This window comes from Cibotium barometz, chromosome 35 (genome assembly GCF_041138505.1).
Source record: "Cibotium barometz isolate CiBa-2024 chromosome 35, ASM4113850v1, whole genome shotgun sequence".
Classification (NCBI taxonomy): Eukaryota; Viridiplantae; Streptophyta; class Polypodiopsida; order Cyatheales; family Cibotiaceae; genus Cibotium; species Cibotium barometz.
Window position 1 is genome coordinate 8,991,079 of NC_141080.1, and position 22,030 is coordinate 9,013,108.

Here is a 22,030-nt window from a genome sequence, read left to right on the forward strand (position 1 = left end):
GTTCTATGTCCCGAACACTACGAGACATCAGAGTATAAGTGACCTGTTCAGCTTCCTCTGACTGTCGAACACAAGAACTATCAACATCAGTGCTGGAAAGTTCCTGCCAACTGCTGCCATCTACTGGCAAGCTATCCACCATCTGGTCCCGGAAAGCCCGCACCTGCAGCGTATCCACACTTAAGTGGCCATTACCAGGCTGCCACTCATCACAAATCTGAGGACCTGGGAGAGAGAGTGCTGAAAGCGTGTAAACTCCATTCTCTACTCCGCCTTCCCAAACCACCTGGCTTGTTGCTTTGTCCCGGAGAGCAACAAAATGCTCATCAAACTCCACCCGTACGCCAGTCTTGCAAACCTGATGCACTGACAACAGATGAAAACCAAGTGCCGGAACATACAACACCTGGGAGGAATGCTTCCCCCCTCTGCCATCGGGAACTATCTCCATCCTGTCCTCACTGTGAACTGGGATAGTGGATGTATCACCAGTAAGAATATGACCAGAAAGCCTGCAGAGATCCTATAAACCGGAACGGGAAGGAGTCATGTGCCTGGAAGCACCACTATCGAGAATCCACTCCCGAGTATCCGTTGCGGAGAGTCCTCCAATCTCCTCCCTGCCTGAAGAAAATGAAACATCAGTGTCCATCACCTCCAGGTGCACAAAAGCCGGAGTCTTCATGATTGCTGCTGAGGAATCTTCATCCTTCTCGGTCTTCCGCTTGGGACACTGCCTCCAGTAGTGGCCTTTCTCGCCACAATCATTACAGGTCCTCTCTGCCTTTAGTTTCTCGCGGTCAGAAACGGACTTCTTCTCAGAAGACTTCTCCGACGAAGCCTTCCCTTTGCCCGTGTTACGGCCTTTCAATCGTTGGCCAGTTAAGGCCTCCGAACCTCCACCCTGAGGAGGGTTCGTGAATCATTCCTCCTAGTCCAGGACCATGGGCACAAGCTCCTCCCACGCGATGGTGCTGAGCCTGCCACTGGTAATCAACAACGAGTAAAATGTTGAGTACGAAGAGGGCAACGTTATGGCCATGTCCTCGGATGATATCTCCTTCCCAGCCTGAAGAACTTCCTGCTGAAGAGCCTGCAGCTTGTTAATATGCTCCCGCATCGTCGACAACTTTGCAGGGTTCATAACCCGCATCTGTACTTCAAAGGAAATCCTCTTCATGGGCGATACCCTGTTGTAAAGTGAGGCCAAATGCTGCCATATACCTCGGGCCAGCGTCATATGCTTTACATGGTTGATTACCTGTGGTGTGCAATTGAGAAAGATAAACGAACGGACCCTGGCGTTGACACGATCCCACATGTGTGTCTGAGCCTCCCGGTCCTTTCGGGTTGACGGTAACTCCCCTTTCTCAACTTCCGGCCGTGGAACCCCAACAATGACGAAATCAGCGAGGTCGTAAGACTCCAGAACAGATTCCATCATAACCTTCCATATGCCGTAGTTGCTCCCGTCCAACTGACGGTCCACTGGGAACGTGGGGAGTGTCGGGATCTTCACATGTCTCTCGGCCATCTCATACAGATCTGCCATTGCGGGGATGTACTCTGAAAAGGGTGGGTGGGTGGGAACAAAGAAGAACTAAAACCTGCAAGTGGCTGTCCAGCAAATCAGCCCGCCTTCCTCTTGCTTCTCCTCTTCCCGAACAGTCCAAAACAGTCCACCAATCAGCCACAAAACAGTCCCCCTCTTGCTCACACAAATCCCAAGAACTATCTAGAGCCTAGGGCTCTGATACCACGTCAGAATACGCAGCGGAGATGATGACCAGATCTGGGAACACGAGCAAAAAATGCATGCAGAAAAAACAGCACAAGAGAGAGAGAGATGTAGGCGTGTAACTCTGCTCTGATATACACAAGAAAATCCCGGGTATGATACAAATGTGGTATGGGGGCTGGGGGCCTCTTTATATGCCCCCACATCAGCAGTCGGCCAGCAGCATGCAGGCAGCCGACTGGACACACGAAGCCTCACGACTGGATAAACACAGTCGGCCAGCATCAAGATGGGTCGGCCACCAGTAGAAGAGTCCCACGACTCATAAGGTGCAGTTGGCTATCTCACAGATGCAGTCGGCCAGGCTCAAGGTCCTCCTGCCACTACAGGGCTGCCTCCCAAGCCACAAAAAAAATGGGAAAAATAAGGGAAAAATGCGGAGAGTGGGGAAAAATGATAAAACACCTCATAAGGGCGGGCACACCCACAACAAAGGCCCTGGTGTATAAATCTAGACAGGAGATGACTTCTAACAACTTGGAATACTTGCAGTCCGCAGTTGAGATGCCATGCCCTTCATTGTCTTTGTGTAACTTCTATGAAGCATATGTATTACAGTTGAGGACAACTGTAATGTAAGAGGGAGGGAATGTAACTATTTGGCCCTCCTAGCTCTATTTCACATGATGGAACACATGCGCGGACACATGAACAGGTTAGTCTTAGTTAAAAGCAAGAAAAAGCAAAAAAGTCAAATTGGGTTGACCGCAAGCCGAGTGCATCATTGGAAAGAGGAGACTGAGCCGGATCAAAAAGTTAAAAGCAGCTCCAGGGCCAAAAAGTAAGGCCCTGAAGCTAAAAGGCAATAAATCAAGAACTTTGGCAAAAGATGAGTAATATTTTTTAATTATTAAAATATCAAAACAAAAAGACAAAAGCAAAGCTTGGTTAGAGCTTTTTGGCAAAAAGCAAGGGCTCTCCCCAAGTATAAAAAGAAACTCTCTTGGCATCAAGTGCATAAAGTTGTGGAGATCATCATCTTCATCATCTACCTCACCTCCAGCTTCAACCACCCAGCTTAGCCCGGCCGTCGCCGCCCCGCTCAGCTCGCCTGCCACCGCCTGCGTAGCGCCGCCCATAGCCACGAGCGCTGCCAGCATTTCCTCCAGATCTTGAGCAGGGGAAATTGGCAATTAGACTCATATATCCGCCAGCACTGATAGCGTATTTTTTCAAAATCCTTAGCAGGGGGATTTACAATCAAGCCCTCATATCTGCCACTTTGGTGTTTGCTTTCGTGAGGAGTTTCTTGAGGATTTTCCTACAGCTTGGATTTGGATTTGGACTTGGACTTGGACTTGGATTTTGGATCTGGTACTAGCCTAGTGAGAGATTCTTGTGGGTCATCCCCGTGGTGAGCTCGGCATTAGAGATCTCGTGCCTTGACATCGACCTCGACTTGGATATCCTTCATAAGTTCATTGGCATATCTGTTTCTTTTGTATGCATTGATTGTATTGATCCTGGCCAGCATGCTCGTGGATTGTTCTTGAATAAATTCCTAAAAGGGGTTGGGGCTTGTTCTCCGCGCAGTGTGTCGTACTGTGCAAGATCCCTATTCCCTTCTCTCTCTCTCTCTCTCTCTCTCTCTCTCTCTCTCTCCCTCTCCCTCTCCCTCTCCCTCTCTCTATCTCTATCTCCTGGATACATGGTTGAGTCTGTCATGACACGTCCCGCTTGGCTTACAAGTATGTGGAACGAAGTATGGAATTTAAACCTTAAATGAAGGCATGAAGCTCGTCCGTTGGGGACAAAGAATCAATCTCGAGTATCAAATTAGTGCACTACGAGATATAAGAAGCCAAAGAACCAGTTTGGTCTATGTGGCGTAAACAGGTTCGGGCTTGAAAATCTACATTGGCAAGAATGAACTGCTTACGAATGACCCACTCAGATTTTTCCCACATCGTAATCGTTTTTCCTACATGTTGTCGCCATTGCCGCCAAAGTAAGGCAGTATCCTTAAGTAAGGATGCGGCAAATGTAATCTTCTTGGCATCAGTAAGGACCATCGAGTCAAAATACAGGCGAAGTTTGTAAAGCCATTGTTCAAGTGTATGCTTATTGCGTTGTCCTCCATAGGACTCAGGGGGTTTAACTTTCAATTTCTTTGTTTTACTAGCTTGCAGAAGACGATAAAGAGTCTTAAGATCATCACCTTCCACCTCAAGGGAAATGTTGTCTTCATTGTCTAGTATTGATGTTGTGATGTCGATTGCTGGTACAGAACTAGTACGAAAATGGCAATCCGTCTGCAACTGTTGGATCTGAGAAGCCAATGTGGCCATGGACTCTTGAAGTTGTTGTTGAGACTGTTGCTGCATCTGCTGCAAAGCCTGTTGCCAATCTGTTGGAGCTGGATTGCTAGGCTGGTGGGTTTCGTCCTCCATAGTAGTACGTTGAGATGAAGACTCTGCAAATGGAGGCTTTGGGGGTTGTGGTTGTTGACGCCTTTGGTCCCTAGTGAGAACCATCAACAAGTAGGGGGAGCAGATACATTATGCGAATTGGAGAAGGTAGGTTACAAGCTGGCGAGGTTGTTATATGCCATCTTGTATAAGGAGGAAGTTCAACTGGAACCAAGAGCATTGGGACTGGTTGTTGCCGTTGAAGAGGGAGCAGAGGGGGTTTTTATTTCTATGTAAACCATAAATCCCGATTTGCACATGTGAAGTGTGTAGTCCCGTATGATGATGAATTGTGCGCAAACAGGCCCCCTTCCCCCTTCCCCCTTCCCCCTTCCCCCACCCCCCCCCTTCCCCCACCCTATTCGACGGATTTCAGCCAGCCCCTCTCCTCGTGGCGATTTCACCAGTTGGTTCCTCTCCTCGTTGCCTTCTTCCAGGCGACTTTCTGCGGCTAGTCCAGAGAGAGAAAGAAGTAAAGAGAAAAAAAAAACGGCCAATCCCTCTGCACATATCTCTGTGGTTTCTTTGGCGACAAGTTCTCCCCCTTCTGCACATTCCTAGCCGGCATGTGTTCATGGCGTTGCACATGGTTCCTAGCCTGCATGTGTTCATGGCGTTGTTCCAACCTTTCGGCATTGCAAGTCTCCATTATTTGCAACTTTTGTATGGTGCCTGACTCCTTTAGTACTTGCATTCAGCTGGGCTTCTTCACACACACACATCTCATGTGTGATCAGCCCATATACCGTGCTGTTTTCATCATTTAAACAAAAATGCAAAATACAACACAAACAACAGCCAAGACAATGTGGCACTTTAATGTTCAAGAAAGACAGAGAAAAAAAACGTAGAAAGGGGGGGTTGCTTGCGCAAATGCTGGCCCGTTTTTTTCTTCTTCTTTTGTTTTGTTGAGAGGCTAGCTGTTAACCGGATGATTGGCGTTGGGCGCCCATCTTTTTTTTAATTTAAAAAAAAAATGTGAGTCTCTAGTTGGGCATGGCCGTGGGCTGCCTTACGTGGCTTGGAAGGCTTTTAAGTATAAGGCTTATAAAGCCTTTAAAGTCTTAAAAAAAAAAGACTCCCAAATATTGTTTGTTAATTTCAATAATAATCGTGGTGCTTCACTTCGAAAGGAGGCAACTACTGAAAAATGGCGATTTAGCCTAGAAGAGCTGCCATCACCAACCGGCGCTTGAAAAGATGCAAGAGAAGACCCAATATTATGCTATGAGTACCTTGGTGAGGCTACAACTAGCCATTGTTTTTTTTTTTTTGGTGTTGTAGACAATTGGGGGATTTCATAAATCAGGCAAAATTAGGCAAAGGGGCCAAAATTGAACGGGACATTCTCTCTTGCTCTTCCATACAGCTCTTGCTATATCTAATTCTAAGGTTAATTTGCTGATTTAGGGTTTCTAATTTTTAGGGTTAGGGTTAGATTGTGGGCATCCTACAGGTTGGAGTTTGTTTGCTCTAATACCACTGTTAAGCTTTTAGCTTAATTAAACATGATTAAAATATCTTAATGCTTAAATACTTGAGTAAACATGAGGCAAAGAGTGGAAAGCTGTGTTTTGCGTTGAGACACAAGGCCTTGTTAAATAGGGCTTGAAGAGGTACAAATGAAGAGGCACATCCTTAATGAAAGGGTGTGACTCTTCAATGAATAATTATGTCCTTTGGACGTAGAGATATGCCCTTTGATCAATAGATGTGTCCCTTTGAAGAGATGTGTCCTTTGGTGATGACCCATGTGACAAGTTGTGACCCTTCAACGATTAAGAGTAATAAAGGGTAATGAAGAGAGATTAAGTCACAATCCTGACAAGGTTTTGGACCAATATAGGAGCTTGTGTTGCTAGTATATGGGTAGGAGTGCCTTGTGGAGGACACAGGACGTTGTCGGCTAGCTCATGAAGGGGATATGACTTTGTTGACTGCAGCACTGATATGATATTTTGTCTAGGACCTGGCCGATAGCAGGTCGGCCAGTCCACAAGGGGATTCTTGACCTATAAAAGGGCACACTTGCTCAATGTTTGTTCGTTCACTCCTCCATGGGCTAAGTCACCAGACCTAAGCTTAAGTAGGTGTTTACCATGTTTTGATGGCAGCCAAGGGTTGACCAAGACTTGGTACACCTTTTTGTACTACATGAATATACTGAAACTCAACTCTCTCTCTCTCTCTCTCTCTCTCTCTTCTCTCCATCTCTTTTGCTTGCATTTTGCATTAGGTTGTTCCAAGATGGTGTTTAGGGTTGAAAGAAGACTCCCAAAGCTTTCGCATGTGACATGGGTATCAGAGCATCAGGCTCAGCAAGGCTAAACACTAATTTAGTCCCAGATGAAGATGCACAGTCCAAGGAGAGTAACACAAGACATGGAAGCAATTCCGAGGAGGTTGGTTGGTGGTGTTCCACAAGACCCAAGGGGAATGGCAGTCCTGTGAGTCGGGTGACACTTGGGGCATACCAAGAAGGGCTTTTAGGCAACGGTTCCAAGGGAGGAGGATCCTCCAAGGGGTGGAGTGAGAGTACCAAACTCAATACTCAGGAAAAGAAGACTAGAGAAAGTGTTCAGGGACAAGGCATGAAGGGATAGGGGACAAGATGGAACCGATAAATAGATATTCATTGGATTTGGAGTTGGATAAATAGATATTCATTGGATTTGGAGTTGGATGTGGAGACCGGACAGGGTTTTCAGTGAAAAGGTTGCCAGGAAGGCAAGGATGACAGGCTGGGACTCTAGGAATAGACCATGGGATGATGACAGTCATCCAAGAACAGAAGTTGGAATCTCGTCATCAAGTTTAGCAGAGGGGGATGTCATGTGCAAGACATGTGCATCCTCATTCCCAAGACTTTTCTTAGAAGGGCAACATAATAAAGACAAGGTTTTGGACCAGTATAGGAGCTTGTGCTGCTAGTATGGGCAGGAGTGCCTTGTGGAGGACAAAAGAGGCTGTCGGCCAGCTCATGAAGGGGATATGACTTTGTTGATTGCAGCATTGATATGATATTTTGTCCAGGACCTGGCCGACAACAGGTCAGCCACTCCAGAAGGGGATTCTTGACCTATAAAAGGGCACAATTGCTCAATGTTATTGTTCATTAAGTCCTCCATGGGCTAAGTCACTAGACCTAGGCTTAGAGTAGGTGTTTACCACCTTTTGATGGCAGCCAAGGGCTGACCAAGACTTGTACACCTTTTTGTACTATATGAATATACTGAAACTCAGCTCTCTCTCTCTTATCTCCACCACCCCTACCACCCCCCCCCCCCCCCCCCCCCCCCACCACCAAAGGTATAACTCGAGCTTCATAATACATGCCAACCATGTTATGACTTAACATAGTTATAGTAGTGCATAGAGCATTGACGTGAAAAAAGTGTAGTTTTTGGTGCTTCAAAACATTGATAACTTTTGACTCGTTGTATTCTTCTGGCTAGTTGATATCATATCTGCTATCGAGTTCGACAAAACAGGTGAGCATTTAGCAACAGGAGATCGAGGGGGTCGCGTTGTGCTTTTCGAGAGAACAGATGTGAAAGATGTGAGTCACGCAATGCTGTTGAAGAATTTTATATGCTTTTGGATTTAGTGGTCTGTGTTTAAGAATGTGATGCACATTCTTAGAAGTCCAAATGCATAGGAAAAAATATTCATGTCCACATGTATGCATGTTCACATGAGTGCATGCATGTTCACAAATAGAAATATGACCTTATAAGCTATTGTTTTGAGCCTTTTTTGAGCTCTATCATTCAATGCTGAATGGCTGCAGTGGTTTTGCTTTTAATGGTTTGTAGTTTCACAGACGGAAAGATCTTGAGAGAGCAGACATTTTGAGTACAAAGCATCCGGAGTATCATTATAAGACTGAGTTCCAAAGCCATGAGCCTGAGGTTAGTTTTTTTGAATTTTTTGGAGTTTGGAGTACTGATTTTGGAGTTTCAAACTATTTTTGGCCTACCTTTGTAAAGTGGTAGGTCTTAGCGGTATGCCATATTTGCTCAGCAAAAAGTCTATAAAATCTAGATTGACGTTTTCTTGTTCTCTCTCTCTCTCTCTCTCTCTCTCTCACACACACACACACACACGCGCGCGCGCACGCACCCATGCATGCACGCACAAGCGTGCACAAATAAAATGGAAAATCCACATTAAAAACTTAGTCAAATTATTTACTAATATATTCTGTTATAAAATAGCTAATTAGTTATTTTATATCTTATTTTTTGATGGACATGCCAATGTTAAGTCAATGTATATAATTACTTAATAATGAAAAAACTTGCATTTGTTCATGAATCTTCATTTCTTATATGCTAGGGTTTGAAAGGGTGTTACCACTCGTGCTGGAGCTGGCCAGCACATGAGTCGTTAAAAAAAAAAATTATTAATAATATTTCTTGTTTCGTTGTTCATTATTATTCAATTATATCATACATTTAATTTAGCATCTTTCAAAATCGAGGGCAGGCGTATTGAGATATAAATTGATGGTAAAATCACTTTTTGAAAACAGGAAATTGCCATGTGCATAGGTGAGGCTCACGAGTAGCTGGTTTTTATGTTCCTAGGAGTAACTTTTCTTTTGGTTGATTTCCTGGCTTGCAGTTTGACTATCTCAAAAGTTTAGAGATTGAGGAGAAAATAAACAAGATCAGGTGGAGCCACACGGCTAACGGTGCCTTATTCCTACTTTCAACAAATGACAAGACTATCAAGTTGTGGAAGGTGGAGAGAGAATTTTTATGTTGACGATGCTGTCCTTCAGCTATGGTTATCATTTTTTTAGTGAAAGTATTTTGAGGCTTTAGTTTTAGTCCTGTTCTGGGTGTCTTTGAAGAAGTGATAGAAACTCAGGTTGCTGATTTCTGTATGAACATAAATACAAAGTTGAGTGTGACACCTTTGACAATATGGTAGTTGGAAGAAATGGTTACAGCTTTGAGACTACTATGCTCAGTTAGAAATGGTGGCATGCTTTTATTTTGGGGCTTTGATGGATTCAATCTATACAAATGCATGGATTATATGGAGAGATATGCATGGTAAGCAGGATGTGTCAGCCAACTTAAGTTCATGCTAAGTCTTCAAGAGCAGCTTGTTGATAATGCATTTGCGAGCTTCTATAGTACTACAAGCATATGATAAAATGATGTGTTTTTGGGAGGACACATGCTTGTGAGAATGCATGTGAGAATGCATAATGAGGCCAGGAAGTTGTGTGTTGTTTTTGTGCTACAAATTGCAAGAGGTTGCTTCTGAGGGTAGGTGAATGCTAGGGTAGGTATGTCTCGATACACAAATTTGGACCTATCCTTGGGTGTTGATTATGCAAGTTGAGACATCATAACATGTGGCTCTGTAAATCGTACACATGAATTCATAAGAATAATTATGGGAATGGGTGGAAATGCGAGTTTCAGTGGTCTTTTATATCATTACCATGGTTTACCTGTTTCAACTTTCCCCAGCCACACTTTAGGTTTCCCCTGTTAGATGCAATAATTTGTTTTTTTGTTCTCCCCAACTCCTTCCTCCCTTTCCCTTTGCTGCATGTACACACCCAATTCCCCTTACTGCCCCCCCCCCCCCCCCCCCCCTCCCCGGCCGGGCATGGCAGGCAAGCACACATGTACGCTCACACACTTGCACGCGCTCCTTCTCTCATCACCCTTGGTGGTGTTTGAGCTCCTTGTTTGATCCCCTTGAAAAGCTTTGTTTCTGTTTCTCTTTCTGTTTGTGTTTCGTATAAATATGTCGATAAGAACATTCATGGAGTGAAGGTTGCATTTTTGTGCTTGTTAAATTTATGTTAGTTTTCCTTGGGGTATGCTTTAATCTATACATGACAAACATGCACTTATGCACGTCTTCCGAAGCTTGAATCTGAACTTGTTTTTAAATGTATGTGTATACAAGTTTTGGTTGAAAGGGATTTTTTTTTGGTTTGATTTGACAGGTCCTGGAAAAAAAGATTAAAAAAGTATCAGAAGTGAATTTGCATCCAGTTGTTGGACTGGGAAATTGTAGCCAGACTGGAGGAGAGTCTGTTTTGAGTCTAAATGGTCACACCCCTTGGGCCCTGAATGGTGGTTCTGCTAAGTGGCATGGTGATGCTGCTATGAGCAATGGGGATAGTGCTTCCCCAAATGGAATACAGTCCCTTCGGTTTCCCACGGTAGTTGTAGCCTCTCTAAGATATCTGGTTTTATAGCTTCTGTCTGGTGCATGGTAGACATAAATGCATGTGTACATACTTATATACATACAACCATATACGCACCTCTATGCATGTATACATACATACATACATCCATGCATGCATCGATCCATCCATTCATCCATCCATTCATACATACATACATATGCATGATACAGACATACAGGAAGTCACCCATCGATCTCCCTTTAAAGTTGCCAACTTCACAGAATCATAATTCAGTGAATTAGCTGCTTTTAGGTTCTGCAAATTTCATCCACTTGCTTGTTGTTTTTATGTGCTGTATGCATGCATGAAAGTAAACAGGCATGTGGTGAGGGTGATCATGTGCATGTGGTAAGACTGATCCCCATCGCTTGCCCATGGTAGTTGTACCTCCTCTTAAGATTTTTCATTTAATAGTTTCTGCCTCATGCATGGTAAGACATACATGCATGTGTACATCCAATGTCATCCATATATACAATCAATCATACACACACATACATGCATGTGCACATACATATATACAATCAATCTTACACACACATCTATGCATGTATACATACATCCCTGCATACATTCATCTATTCATCCATTCATACATACATACATATGCATACATCCCTACGTACAGGAAGGCACCCGTTGATCTCCCTTTAATGCTAGGGAAATTCACTGAATCTTAATTCAGTGAATTAGCCGCTTTTAGGTTCTGGAGATTTTATCCACTTGCTTGTTGCTTTTATGTGCTGTATGCATGCATGGCAGTAAACAAGCATGTGGCAAGGGTGACCATGTCTTAACAAGTTTTTTTTTTGTGTGTGTGTGTGTGTGTGTGTGTGTGTGTTTGGGGGGGGGGGGGGGGGGGGGGGGGGGTAAACAAGCATGTGGTAAGGGTGATCATGTGGGTGACCATGTCTTACAAGCTTTGTGTGTGTGCGTGCACATAGAAAGAAAGGCCATAAGTGGAGGGTGGTAATGGGATTATGAGAGTCATTATGTTTATTCCCCTTGAAACCCTTTTTTGTTAAGGACATGTGCAATTATATGTGTGATCAATTATAACCGCAGGTTTGTAGCAGTGAAACAACACACGTGGCGAGATGCAGAAGAGCTTATGCGCATGCTCATGATTATCATATAAACTCTATTTCAACAAACAGGTGAAACATGACTTCGCTTGCCTTTGTTGGAGAGAGAGAGAGAGAGAGAGAGAGAGAGAGAGAGAAATGAAGTGAAATGTTATATTAACGTCTTCAAAAGGCCAAAGTGACCTACGAGACCAAAGTTACAACCATGTGACATCTGATACACTGTTTGGAAAGAAAAGAAAGAACTGAAGGTAAGTATCTAGCCCTACAATACATCAGTAGGGAGCATCCGGAAGTAGCAACTAGGGAGAAATGAAATGTTATATTAACGACTTCAAAAGGCCAAAGTGACTTATGAGACCAAAGTTACAACCATGTGACATCTGATACACTGTCTGGAAAAGAAAAGAAAGAACTGAAGGTAAGTATCTAGCCCCACAATACATCAGTAGGGGGCATCCGGAAGCAGCAACTAGGGAGAGTGGGAAGCTAATGCTACTAGTCAAAATGGGGTACATAGTACATGGATACCTTTGTTTTCCCAAAAGATGAAGGGAAAGGCCTCAAAATTGACCTCCAACTTGAAAGGTACATATCTTGTAAAACTATCAAAATTGAAAGTAGTTTAAGTAAGAAATATACTTAACCTCCTGCAAAATACAAGTCATTAGATCAGCAACCAGTATTATGCACAAGTTCGATGCTTTAAGATGAATGCCTAAATGTTCAAGCATTCTCAAAATTAGCATCCAATGCAAGATCTTCAAACAGCTTATTGTGCATGTGCCTAAGGTGAGTACCATCCGTTCCATACACTTGTATCCATCTATACGCTCTCCCATAATGGTAAGAGTGCATAGTCCATCATGCTTATGAAGCATGTCCAATCATACTTCCCCACTTCGGGATGGAAGCATGTCCATTCATGCATGCAATATTATGCTCTCCCATTTCGGAATAGAAGCATGTCTAATCATGGTTCCTTGGAAAAGAACACATGTCCAATCATGAAGTCTGCCATGCTAGGTCAGACAACATGTCTAAGGTTTATTAACTTCAAAATTCTTGATACAAAATTCCTTGTAAGCTGATTAGGGTTTTGGAATGGGGATTTCTCACAAATACAAGCAGGTGACAGGTGGTGGTACAAACGCCATGTTCCAAGAATTTATGCACATCATAGTGCAACAAGGGGAATAGATGCGGGCGTGTACGACTTCTATACAGGCCTAGGAGAAACGGATCCCTCTTCAAGAATCCTCGACACCCATCTCCCCATCACCGAGATCCCTTCCCACGGCTATCTCCATTGAGGAGTTAACACAACAATTCCGTGCATTACATGATTTGTAGGTATGGGAGGTAGAGCTTCGAACACAGGCGGCAGTCCGCGTTGCCGCACAAGACGAACAACGTCGACATGAGGGTAACCTTGTAGCTCTCGACGCAAGGGCAGTACCCACCTTCAACTCACCTTCATGAAAGGGTGAATTTTAGTAAGTATAGTGGTAAACTTGATCCCCACAACTTTGTATTCTTGGATTCATTAGTTTGAAGTCTATTTTGCTGCTGGTGGGAAGATGGATATAGAGAAGCTGGTGTTAGCTAGTTGCTACATCGTAGGGGAAGCCATCTCTTGGTGGACTCATTGGGCCCATGCAAATTCCAATTATTGTTGCTAGTCCAGCTTCCACTCCTGTGGTTGGCGCTATTGTCAATTGGGAGCTCGAAGATTAGAAGAAGGGCAACCATGACCATGAGTATAAGTGAAATGAATTACTCAAGACATTTGGCTACATATGTGGCGAGAGAGTTGTTTTCCTGTTTGACAGCGGCAGTACAGCAGATGTGGTCATGGAACAGGCCACTCGACGAGCCCGTTTCTCGTTGACCTCGGTGGTAAGAAAGTGAAGGGATGTAGCACGGGCATGACAACGAGCATCAAGTTTGTGCTAAATTAGTCATCAAGGGCATAGAATTTGTGCACGATTTCATGGTTGCTTCCCTTATAGGTGCATACAACATCTTAGGGATCGAGTGGTTTTACAGGTTCACCACGGACGTTGAGTGGACCAGCACACGTTCCGGATTACTTGAAATGTGTCACAATCTCCCATGATAATTAAGTGTGAATGTAACATGTGTTGCGGAAGCGTGTTCATGATTAACACTAAGCAAAAAAGATAACGCTAATCCTCTGTTTAGCAAAGACACAAAAGAGAAGGAGAGATAGACCTAATCTACTGTATATTGCCAAAACATGCTATATATACAATGATCTTGCTGATTCACAGCTTCATGATGCATACCAAAGATCCTTGCAACCCTCTACTTGCAATCGAACAAGAGAAGCTCCTGTTGATCCACCACTACCACTGTGTCCTTGCTGTCTTGCAGACTTTGACAAATGGATCCTCTTGATCTTTGAATGATGATTCTAATGAATGCCTAATGATCCTATTTATAGGAAAAAGGAATGAATTCGTAATCAAGTCGGTTTTGCCTATTTTTCCCACAAAACATTGTCCAAACAGTCATATTTTGTGTCCAAACTATGCCCAAAAGGTGTCCCAACCATTGGGCTATGTCTTGGGCACTTCCGGGAGCTTGTAGGGCTGTAAAATCTGCTCTAAATCTGCCCATATATTTGCTAATGAGAATATACATGTCTATGAGCATTGGGATGAACGGATGCACATGACATCCCCTTTTGCTAAGCTTGGAGCACTGGGGTAATCCATACACCTTTGCTCCGATTCCGTTTTGGTCCAATTGAAGATTGCACTTCATATCCATCGGCTCAATCCCCAAAGCTCTCTGACTTAGTCTTTAAGTTCTCTGGCTTGGTCTTTGGATCTTCTGAAAACTCCTTTGAAATTGTCAAGATGACCTCATCCCCCTCCAAATAGGATTTGGAGAGATCCACCTCCTTGGGAACTATCGGGTTGACCTCATCCTCCTCCAAATAGGATTTGGAAAGATCCACTTGCGCGATCTGTGGTTCTGGTTCTGGTTTGGCTTCTGGCTCTAGCTTTGGCTTTGGTTCTGGTTCTGGCATGTGCATCCCGGGTAATGGCACCTCTTCGGAAACACCTCTTTCTGTGATCACGTCTCCCGAGAACTCTTGTCTTAGAAGCTCTCTTTTCGTTGGATAAACGCTCTCGGTCATGGGCTGCTTCACAACCCTAGGTGATTCCTTCTTGGTCTTTGTTGATGCTGCCATGTCTCCTTGAGCTGTGTCCATCTTTGCTCGTATAGAAGTGGGCCTTGACGCGCCTCTTCTTGAAGCTCTTCTATGAGTTGTCTGATCCACTATGTCGGTGTCCTCCACCTCCTGGGTCCGGAAGAAACTGGTGATGGTTGGCTGGTGAGGGAGGGGGCGGGGTGGTTGGGGCCGAGGCTCTCTCAAGAAGGTGCCCTGTGTCTGCGGAGCTCAAGCAAGAACAGGCCCAGGCAACGCTGGTCCTGGAAGTCAATGATCCTGGAGAGTGGACCGAATCCCTCACGAAATAGACAGTGAAACCTCCCGCGGATCTCATAGTATACTGGGCAGCGGCATATGTAATGCTCCTCCGTCTCAACCTTTGTGTGGCATAGTCGGTAGATCCTCTCCTCTTTGGGTCTCCGTATGAGCTTCCCGGCTCTGAAGATGCGCTCAGCTACTTGTCTCCACTCTGAGAGGCGGTGGGATGAAACTCGTATTTGGCCAATCGCAATCCGCATGGCATGGGACATGTGAACACTCAAGTAGCCCGGCTGCTGGATGAATCCATCCTCAGTGAGTGTGAGGAAGTAGTGCATCTTCGTGGGGAGCTCCAGAGGTGTGATCCATGTGCAATGTGTGTAGAGGCTGAGAAGATCCAACCGGATAACCCGGTTGGTATCCTCGTGATATAGCCGGAGAAAAGGGGATTCCAAACTGTACTGAAGGGGGGGTAGGCGGTCCATGCAGAGCCCATATACGGAGAACCAAGTGGAAACTAGTGCATTACTCCAGAGTGCCCCTCAAATGCTAGCTGTCTGGAGGATTCCAGGGCAAGCCTCGGGTACTTGTGGGGATCCATGTGACTGATGCGATGGAGGTATGTGACTGTCTTGAAGAGTGCATCCACTACCATCGGGGCTGCAGCAAACTCTGCTGGATAATCTGGTGTGGGACGGATGGTTTGCTGCGGATCATACGGGAGAACATCATGACCTGGGGCCTCTCAACTCGCTGCCAATCCTCAGCGGATTAATCTGGCTCCCAGAAGGCTGCTCCATACATCAAGGCTGGTGTGACGAGGGTGTCAAAAGCCAGCCCTGCGTCCTGGGCTCTTGGAAATGTGCTTGGAAGCACTGCCGCTCAAGTAAGCTCAAGGCTGCATATCCCTGCTCAAGAGAGATAGAGAGAGAGAGAGAGTAGGATGTGATCATGTACACCCAAAAATTCAAAGAGCCCTTGCACCCAAGTTACCACTTTCATCATCAAAAGAGCAATTTTTTTCACCGACCTCACTAGCCATTGGTAGCATGTGCTAGAGATCACACTCCTTTGGGGCTCCACTAAGCTCTACACAGTAGGTAAGCTGCCTCGGCATGCATCTTTGGGTTTGCACCACAGGTATGATAATCCGATGATGACACATTTTAGCAATTACCTATGGTGGACCGTGGTGCTACATAAGGTCGATTTTTTACTGGATCACCGAAGGTGGACTTAATTTCAACCGGAATGAGTACTTTGTGTCTGGCCTATGGTAGGATGTGATCATGTACACCCAATTCTGCTAGTCAAGTGCTTTCTTTGACTTGGTAATAGACGCAGAAGGGCCTTATAAGTGCTTAAGAGGAATTCAGTCTTTGTCTTGGTGATTCTACAAGCGCAAGTGCGCATTTCATTGTCTGGTGTTTTGCAGTATTTTTTGTTGATAAGGTTGTGTATTATGTCTTGGAGGTTTTATTTAAAGGAAGGGTTGTTTAAATACTAATTGAAAATATCATTTTTGAGCTGCTGGTTAAAAAGTTGTCAAATCTGTGGTGGCAGTGACGGAGAGACTTACATTTCTGCTGATGATTTGCGGATAAACTTGTGGAATCTGGAAGTCAGTGATCAGAGTTTCAACATTATAGACATAAAACCTACAAACATGGAAGACCTAACAGGTTGGTCTGTTGCTGTACACCAGGTTTCAGCTTTTCATAAATCTGGCTATTGAGTTTATGATTTAAAGGGTTTATAGAGCCTATATGGCCTCATGGAGGGCTCTGAAAGCTGGGCTGAGGCGGGGCGTGTTCTGCACGCAAAGCTCAACTCCATAAAAAAAAAAATTATTGTGTGACACACAGCATCACTAATCGTTAATCATGCATGGAAAGTGGTAATGATGCAATGTGCCATATTTTGTGATGTTATGCATGTTGCTATGTGTCTGGTTGGATATGACTTAGGTAATGTCGCTTGACACTTTTAATAAAAAAAGGCATAAGTGAGGGGGAGTTAATGCTGTGGACAAACAATGTAATTAACGTACCTTATCCTTATCAGTCCTCTGGTACTTATACTAAACACAAACAGTATGTACTGTGCCTAAAGGCTCTAACCATAATCAATATGATTTGTTTTAACATATTGGTGTGATGGATGCTAAAATGGTCCGTCTTTGATGTGATAAGACATTTGACTTGAGGTTCATGTGCTTGCAGAGGTGATAACATCTGCAGAGTTTCACCCTACCCACTGCAATACTTTAGCATATAGCAGCTCGAAGGGTACTATTCGCCTTGTAGACATGCGACAGGCGGCACTTTGTGATAAGCATGTAAAACTGTAAGAAACTGAGTGCTTCTCTCTCTCTCTCTCTCTCTCTCTCTCTCTCGGGGATGTGCAGGTGCGTGCTTACGTGTGTGGGTGTATGCGTGCCTGTCAAAAGGGTTATTGTTCATCTTATTGATTGATCGCAACCCAAGATTCACATTTCCTTCTTAACCCCTGCTACCTGTGATTACATGATAATTCAGATTTGAAGAGGTGGAAGCTTCCGGATCACGCTCTTTCTTCACAGAGATTATTGCATCTATTTCAGATATCAAGTTTGCGAGAGGTGGTCGCTACATTTTAAGTAGGGACTACATGAACCTTAAGGTATGTGTATACAAAAAATTGTGGAATTTAAACACATTCAGTACAAGTGTCATTATGCTCCATGCATAGGATATCAAGGGTTGCACCCAAGTGCTCATTGCCAAAACAGGCCAAATAGCTAACTGCCCGATACTGTTTAAGAGCTGAGAGCTAACTGGTTGTTTGAGAGTGGGTTTCTTTATAGGGCACTTTCTTCTTGGTCTAGTCCGCTGGTCTGGCTCTGAGCTGGCAGCCAAACTAGCCTCACCTTTGTGGTCCCTTGGTTGCCTGTTCCATGTGCTCTAAATGGTGCACTAGTTAGTTATCTATCTATCTGCTTGCCTGTCAGATAGGATGCTCTCGGGCATCCCATCAAGCCTAAAAATCTCCTTCACAAGACTCTAGTAACCTCTAGAGTGCTATGTCCGTCTTAGAAGTGGACAATTTAGTAAGGAAGTCCATGAAAATAGACTCCCACTTGCTATGAGATATATCCATGGTTCTAACTCTCCGGGCATCCTCTTTTGGTTTAACTTCAGCCATTGGCAATGCATGAACTCTCTAATATAGCGGATGATGTCCCAAGCCAAAAGAATGATTTTCAGACTTTTGTGTAAGTCTTATTATACCTGACATGGTGTGAATATGGAACATCATGGAACATTATGACCTTTGGGGGTACATAACATGATGGTGGAGATGAAAGCAGAAGGATTTAGTTTGCATTGGATATGGCCATGCCGGTGAGTGTTTTTTAGAAGAATTCTCTGCAGTCATTTTGCACAAATCTTAGTAGCTACTGTCAAATAATGTTTTTCTGGGCTAGACTGTTGGTGCTTTTCTGGTCATGTCATCTGAATAAAAAGGTAGGGTGGTTTTGTGAACTAGAGTTACTTCTGTTCAAGTATATGCTATGATATGATGTGGTTATTCAGAAGTAAAAATTCTACATTTTGAGACCTTAATCATTGCAGCTTTGGGACGTGAACATGGAGTCCTCACCAATAGCAACTTTCAAAGTACATGAGTATCTTCGGCCAAAGGTATTCTTTATATTTTACATATGACATGGTATGTAGGATGCCCCTTTGGTCACTAGAGTCTATGGTATAGGAATCTAAATCTTTCGGGTACGGGGGAGTGCTTTCCTTAAGTTGTAGATGTTCATGTAAAATATTATTGGTGCCTTTAATCTGAAAATGACTGTTGGTTTTCTTCTCCAGCTATGTGATCTCTATGAAAATGACTCAATATTTGACAAATTTGATTGCTGCCTGAGTGGAGATGGCCTCCGAGTAGCAACAGGCTCTTACAGGTACTCATCTTCTTGTGTTCCTCTTGTGTTTTATGGGAAGCTTGAAGCCCAATCCCATCAATAATTTCATGGCTACTGTGTGTCAAGAATGCGTATGCACAATCACACTAGCGAAAATGTGTGCACTTCAATCTATTGGCAGCAGGGAAGTGGCTTTTGGCTGGAACACATGGGCATACACCATGGTCTCTCTTATATTGGTCTGCACACACACGTGCGCACCATCACAATGACCACAAGGCAAATCTGCTCATGCTGATGCTCACTCTTATATTAGTCTGTGTCATATGCACACACACGGTGCACGCACCCATGCACAACTCTTGGAGGTGCGCATGTACACCTGCACGCGCTGCACGCGCACACTTTTTTTTATAGAGATGCTGTCACAAAGATTACGAGAAAGAAAGAGTAAAAGCTATGTTAAATGTCTACGAAAAACTTGAAGGGTCGATGAGATTGAAATGCATTACAATAGTTCCATGATCATGGAAAAAGAAATTGAAACTAGCCACATACACAATAGTGATCATGTGAAGGGACAAGATAACCATCTGAGAGATGCTATCAGAATTATTATGAGAGAGAAGCTGCTTATGTTCATGCTCAGGCTCAAACTTTTAGAGAGTGGCTCTGAGACAAAAGAGGCCTGCCTATTTTAGGTTCACAAATTATGATCCTGCCAAGCAAATATAAGTTTGTGAACAATCTAGCTTCACTTGCTTTGGTGAGATAGAAGTAACATCTCTTAGTGTATTTGTTTTGTTGATTGCAGCAACGTATTTCGTGTATTCGGGGCTGTCACTGGTAGTGAGGAGGCTACTACTCTGGAAGCGAGCAAGCACCCAACCAAGTAAAGTGTGCATTTGTCAGCATTGGCTTCTTTCGCTATGCTACAAAGCCTTACTGAATGCTAACATATGCTCTTTTGTTTTCATGTGTGGGCTTTGATGTGAAAAGGCGGCTCACCCAGACTCCAACAAAGCCTATAAGAAGTCTAACGAGCTTTGCACGCCGCAGCAAAAGAGGTCTATGGATGCTCCGATGCTTTGCTTTTGAAATTTATTACATGCTTAGTGTTAAATACATTGTTTAGAGGCCTTATCCCTTACTTTCAAATTTTATGACATGATTATGCAGGAAGTGAGAACACAGGGGTTGAACTCAATGGAGGAGCTCAAGATTTTAAATCGAAGCTCCGACACCTGGCATGGCATCCTTCCGTGAACTTGATAGCCTGTGCTGCCTCAAATAGTTTATACATGTACTACGCATAGACATTGCTGCATCAAACTCGGTATCAAATCCAAACTGCTATCATTTATGTCCACCATTGTGGGTATTATTCTGGGAGCAAGCACAACCGTTTGGAAGTCTTAAGGAGCAGCTTCCAAAACTCAGGAAGCTGCCGCCAACTTCCGATCCAAGGTAGGTCTGATTTAAGGCTCTTTGGAGAGCAATCCTTATAGATTCAGAAAGTGTGGCCTTGTTGGGGCCCATTTTGGAGCTTGGGTGCAGGCAGATATGTTGCTTCTGTATTCCATAGTTGGTGCAACTCCATTCGATTGGATATAAGTGAAGAGGTTTGTGAGTTGGCATGGCACTCTCTGTGGTCTCTCTATTCAAGGGCTTGTGCAAGAAGCGGGAGCATGGGCTCTGCTCTGCACCCCTGACTTCCTGTGGTGTAAATGATACTGGTTTGCAGCCAAACTCGAAGCTTTTTGTTACATGCATAGAGATGATACCCTGGTCACTACCCTAGTCACATAGAGACAGGTAGTCACTCTCATGGATATTACAGCAGGGTAAAAACTTTGTTCCATGCCTCCGCTACCATGCTTCATATGCTTCTTCCCACCTTTATTACCTTTATGACCTTTTATTTATTTCTGATAGTAGTACTTTGTTTAATATGTATTAGTACCAGTTAAGTATTTATTTGTTTATCTGCCATCCTACAAGTTGGAATGGCACCTCAAGCCATCTCCCACGGCTGAATATCTACAAGTGAAGGTGCTGTGATGAAGACATGGGAGGAGAAAGCTTGGATCTTTTTTAATGTAGCGGAAAGCTTATGATTTCTCTACTGCTGATGATACATGAATTTACCTATCTAGGAAGGCTTGATCGCCCATGAGAGCCAATGTGAGCCTTGTCAAGGTCCACCCTCCTAGGGGGCCTTCCAAATTCCCATATTGCACATGCTCAACATAATTTTCGAAAGCCTAGCATGTCACTGAATGTTGATTTGCATTAGGAGGCGTGGAAGGGTTTGCTATGTTTAAACCTTGTCCCTTTTTTAAACATCCCACGCCACTGTATTTAAACCCTTGAGAATGGTAATCCCCAGCTTGCATTTTATGACGTTATTCCCTCTCTCTCCCTCTCTCTCTCACACACACACAAGATTTAACACATGTTCATTCCTATTGAAATTTCATTGGGTGCCTAGTGACTCCTAGTTCTTGTGATGCACTATCTATGAGTATGACAAACTTGAAAAGTTTCACCAATTTTGAATCAAACATGATTTATTTGGTAATCTGAGGATTTGAGTTCATCATCTTTTGGATTGATCAGAAAGTAGCAATGCTTGCTATGGAATTTTACTTTTATGATGGCATGATGGCTTTTGGTTTTTGAATTGAAGTCTTGCCTTCGTGTGTCACTGGAGAGACCCTTTGCACGTTCCAACGTCCTTCGTTGTTTTAATGTATTATCATTAAGGAGCATCTCCCTAGTATCATTTCCACCCCTTGGGTGATTCCAGCCTTTCTTTTGTATCAGTGGAGAGCACCACCAAGATTATAAGAAAGGAGCATGTTCCTTTCCCTTTAATGGCTTTCGTATGGCGTGCTCAATTCCTTGATATACATGGCTTACATGATAAATAATCATATACATGACATGAGGCATGAGTCACATTACATAAATCTATTGAGCTTATACATTTTTCACACAAGGCGTGTTTTGTACAATATTAATGATACGTAATACGTGACGAGGCCTATGACATCATAGTTGTGAGAAATGATAGATACTTAACATAGCATATAACTTGTGACACAATCTAGCGAAGGGAAAGTCCTGTTTGT

General features: G+C 43.8%; 1 protein-coding gene across 2 annotated transcripts in view; it reads left to right on the top strand.

Annotated features, from left to right (window-relative positions):
- LOC147618117 (serine/threonine protein phosphatase 2A 55 kDa regulatory subunit B beta isoform-like) overlaps nt 1–21,294 on the top strand; it is a 40,265-nt gene extending 18,971 nt beyond the window's left edge. Inside the window, exons 2-14 of one of the 2 annotated variants that reach the window (XM_086775359.1) lie at nt 7,662–7,765; nt 8,022–8,117; nt 8,833–8,952; nt 10,184–10,402; nt 11,498–11,589; nt 16,544–16,662; nt 17,203–17,326; nt 17,518–17,641; nt 18,595–18,663; nt 18,844–18,935; nt 19,711–19,788; nt 19,896–19,963; nt 20,076–21,294. In XM_086775359.1, coding sequence (XP_086631485.1) covers nt 7,662–7,765; nt 8,022–8,117; nt 8,833–8,952; nt 10,184–10,402; nt 11,498–11,589; nt 16,544–16,662; nt 17,203–17,326; nt 17,518–17,641; nt 18,595–18,663; nt 18,844–18,935; nt 19,711–19,788; nt 19,896–19,963; nt 20,076–20,212 — 1,442 coding nt within the window. In that variant the 3' untranslated portion in view covers nt 20,213–21,294. Of the gene's footprint in view, nt 1–7,661; nt 7,766–8,021; nt 8,118–8,832; nt 8,953–10,183; nt 10,406–11,497; nt 11,590–16,543; nt 16,663–17,202; nt 17,327–17,517; nt 17,642–18,594; nt 18,664–18,843; nt 18,936–19,710; nt 19,789–19,895; nt 19,964–20,075 lie in introns of both variants that reach the window. The other variant, XM_086775358.1, reaches the window with a different exon arrangement.
- The last annotated feature ends 736 nt before the right edge of the window (nt 21,295–22,030 follow it).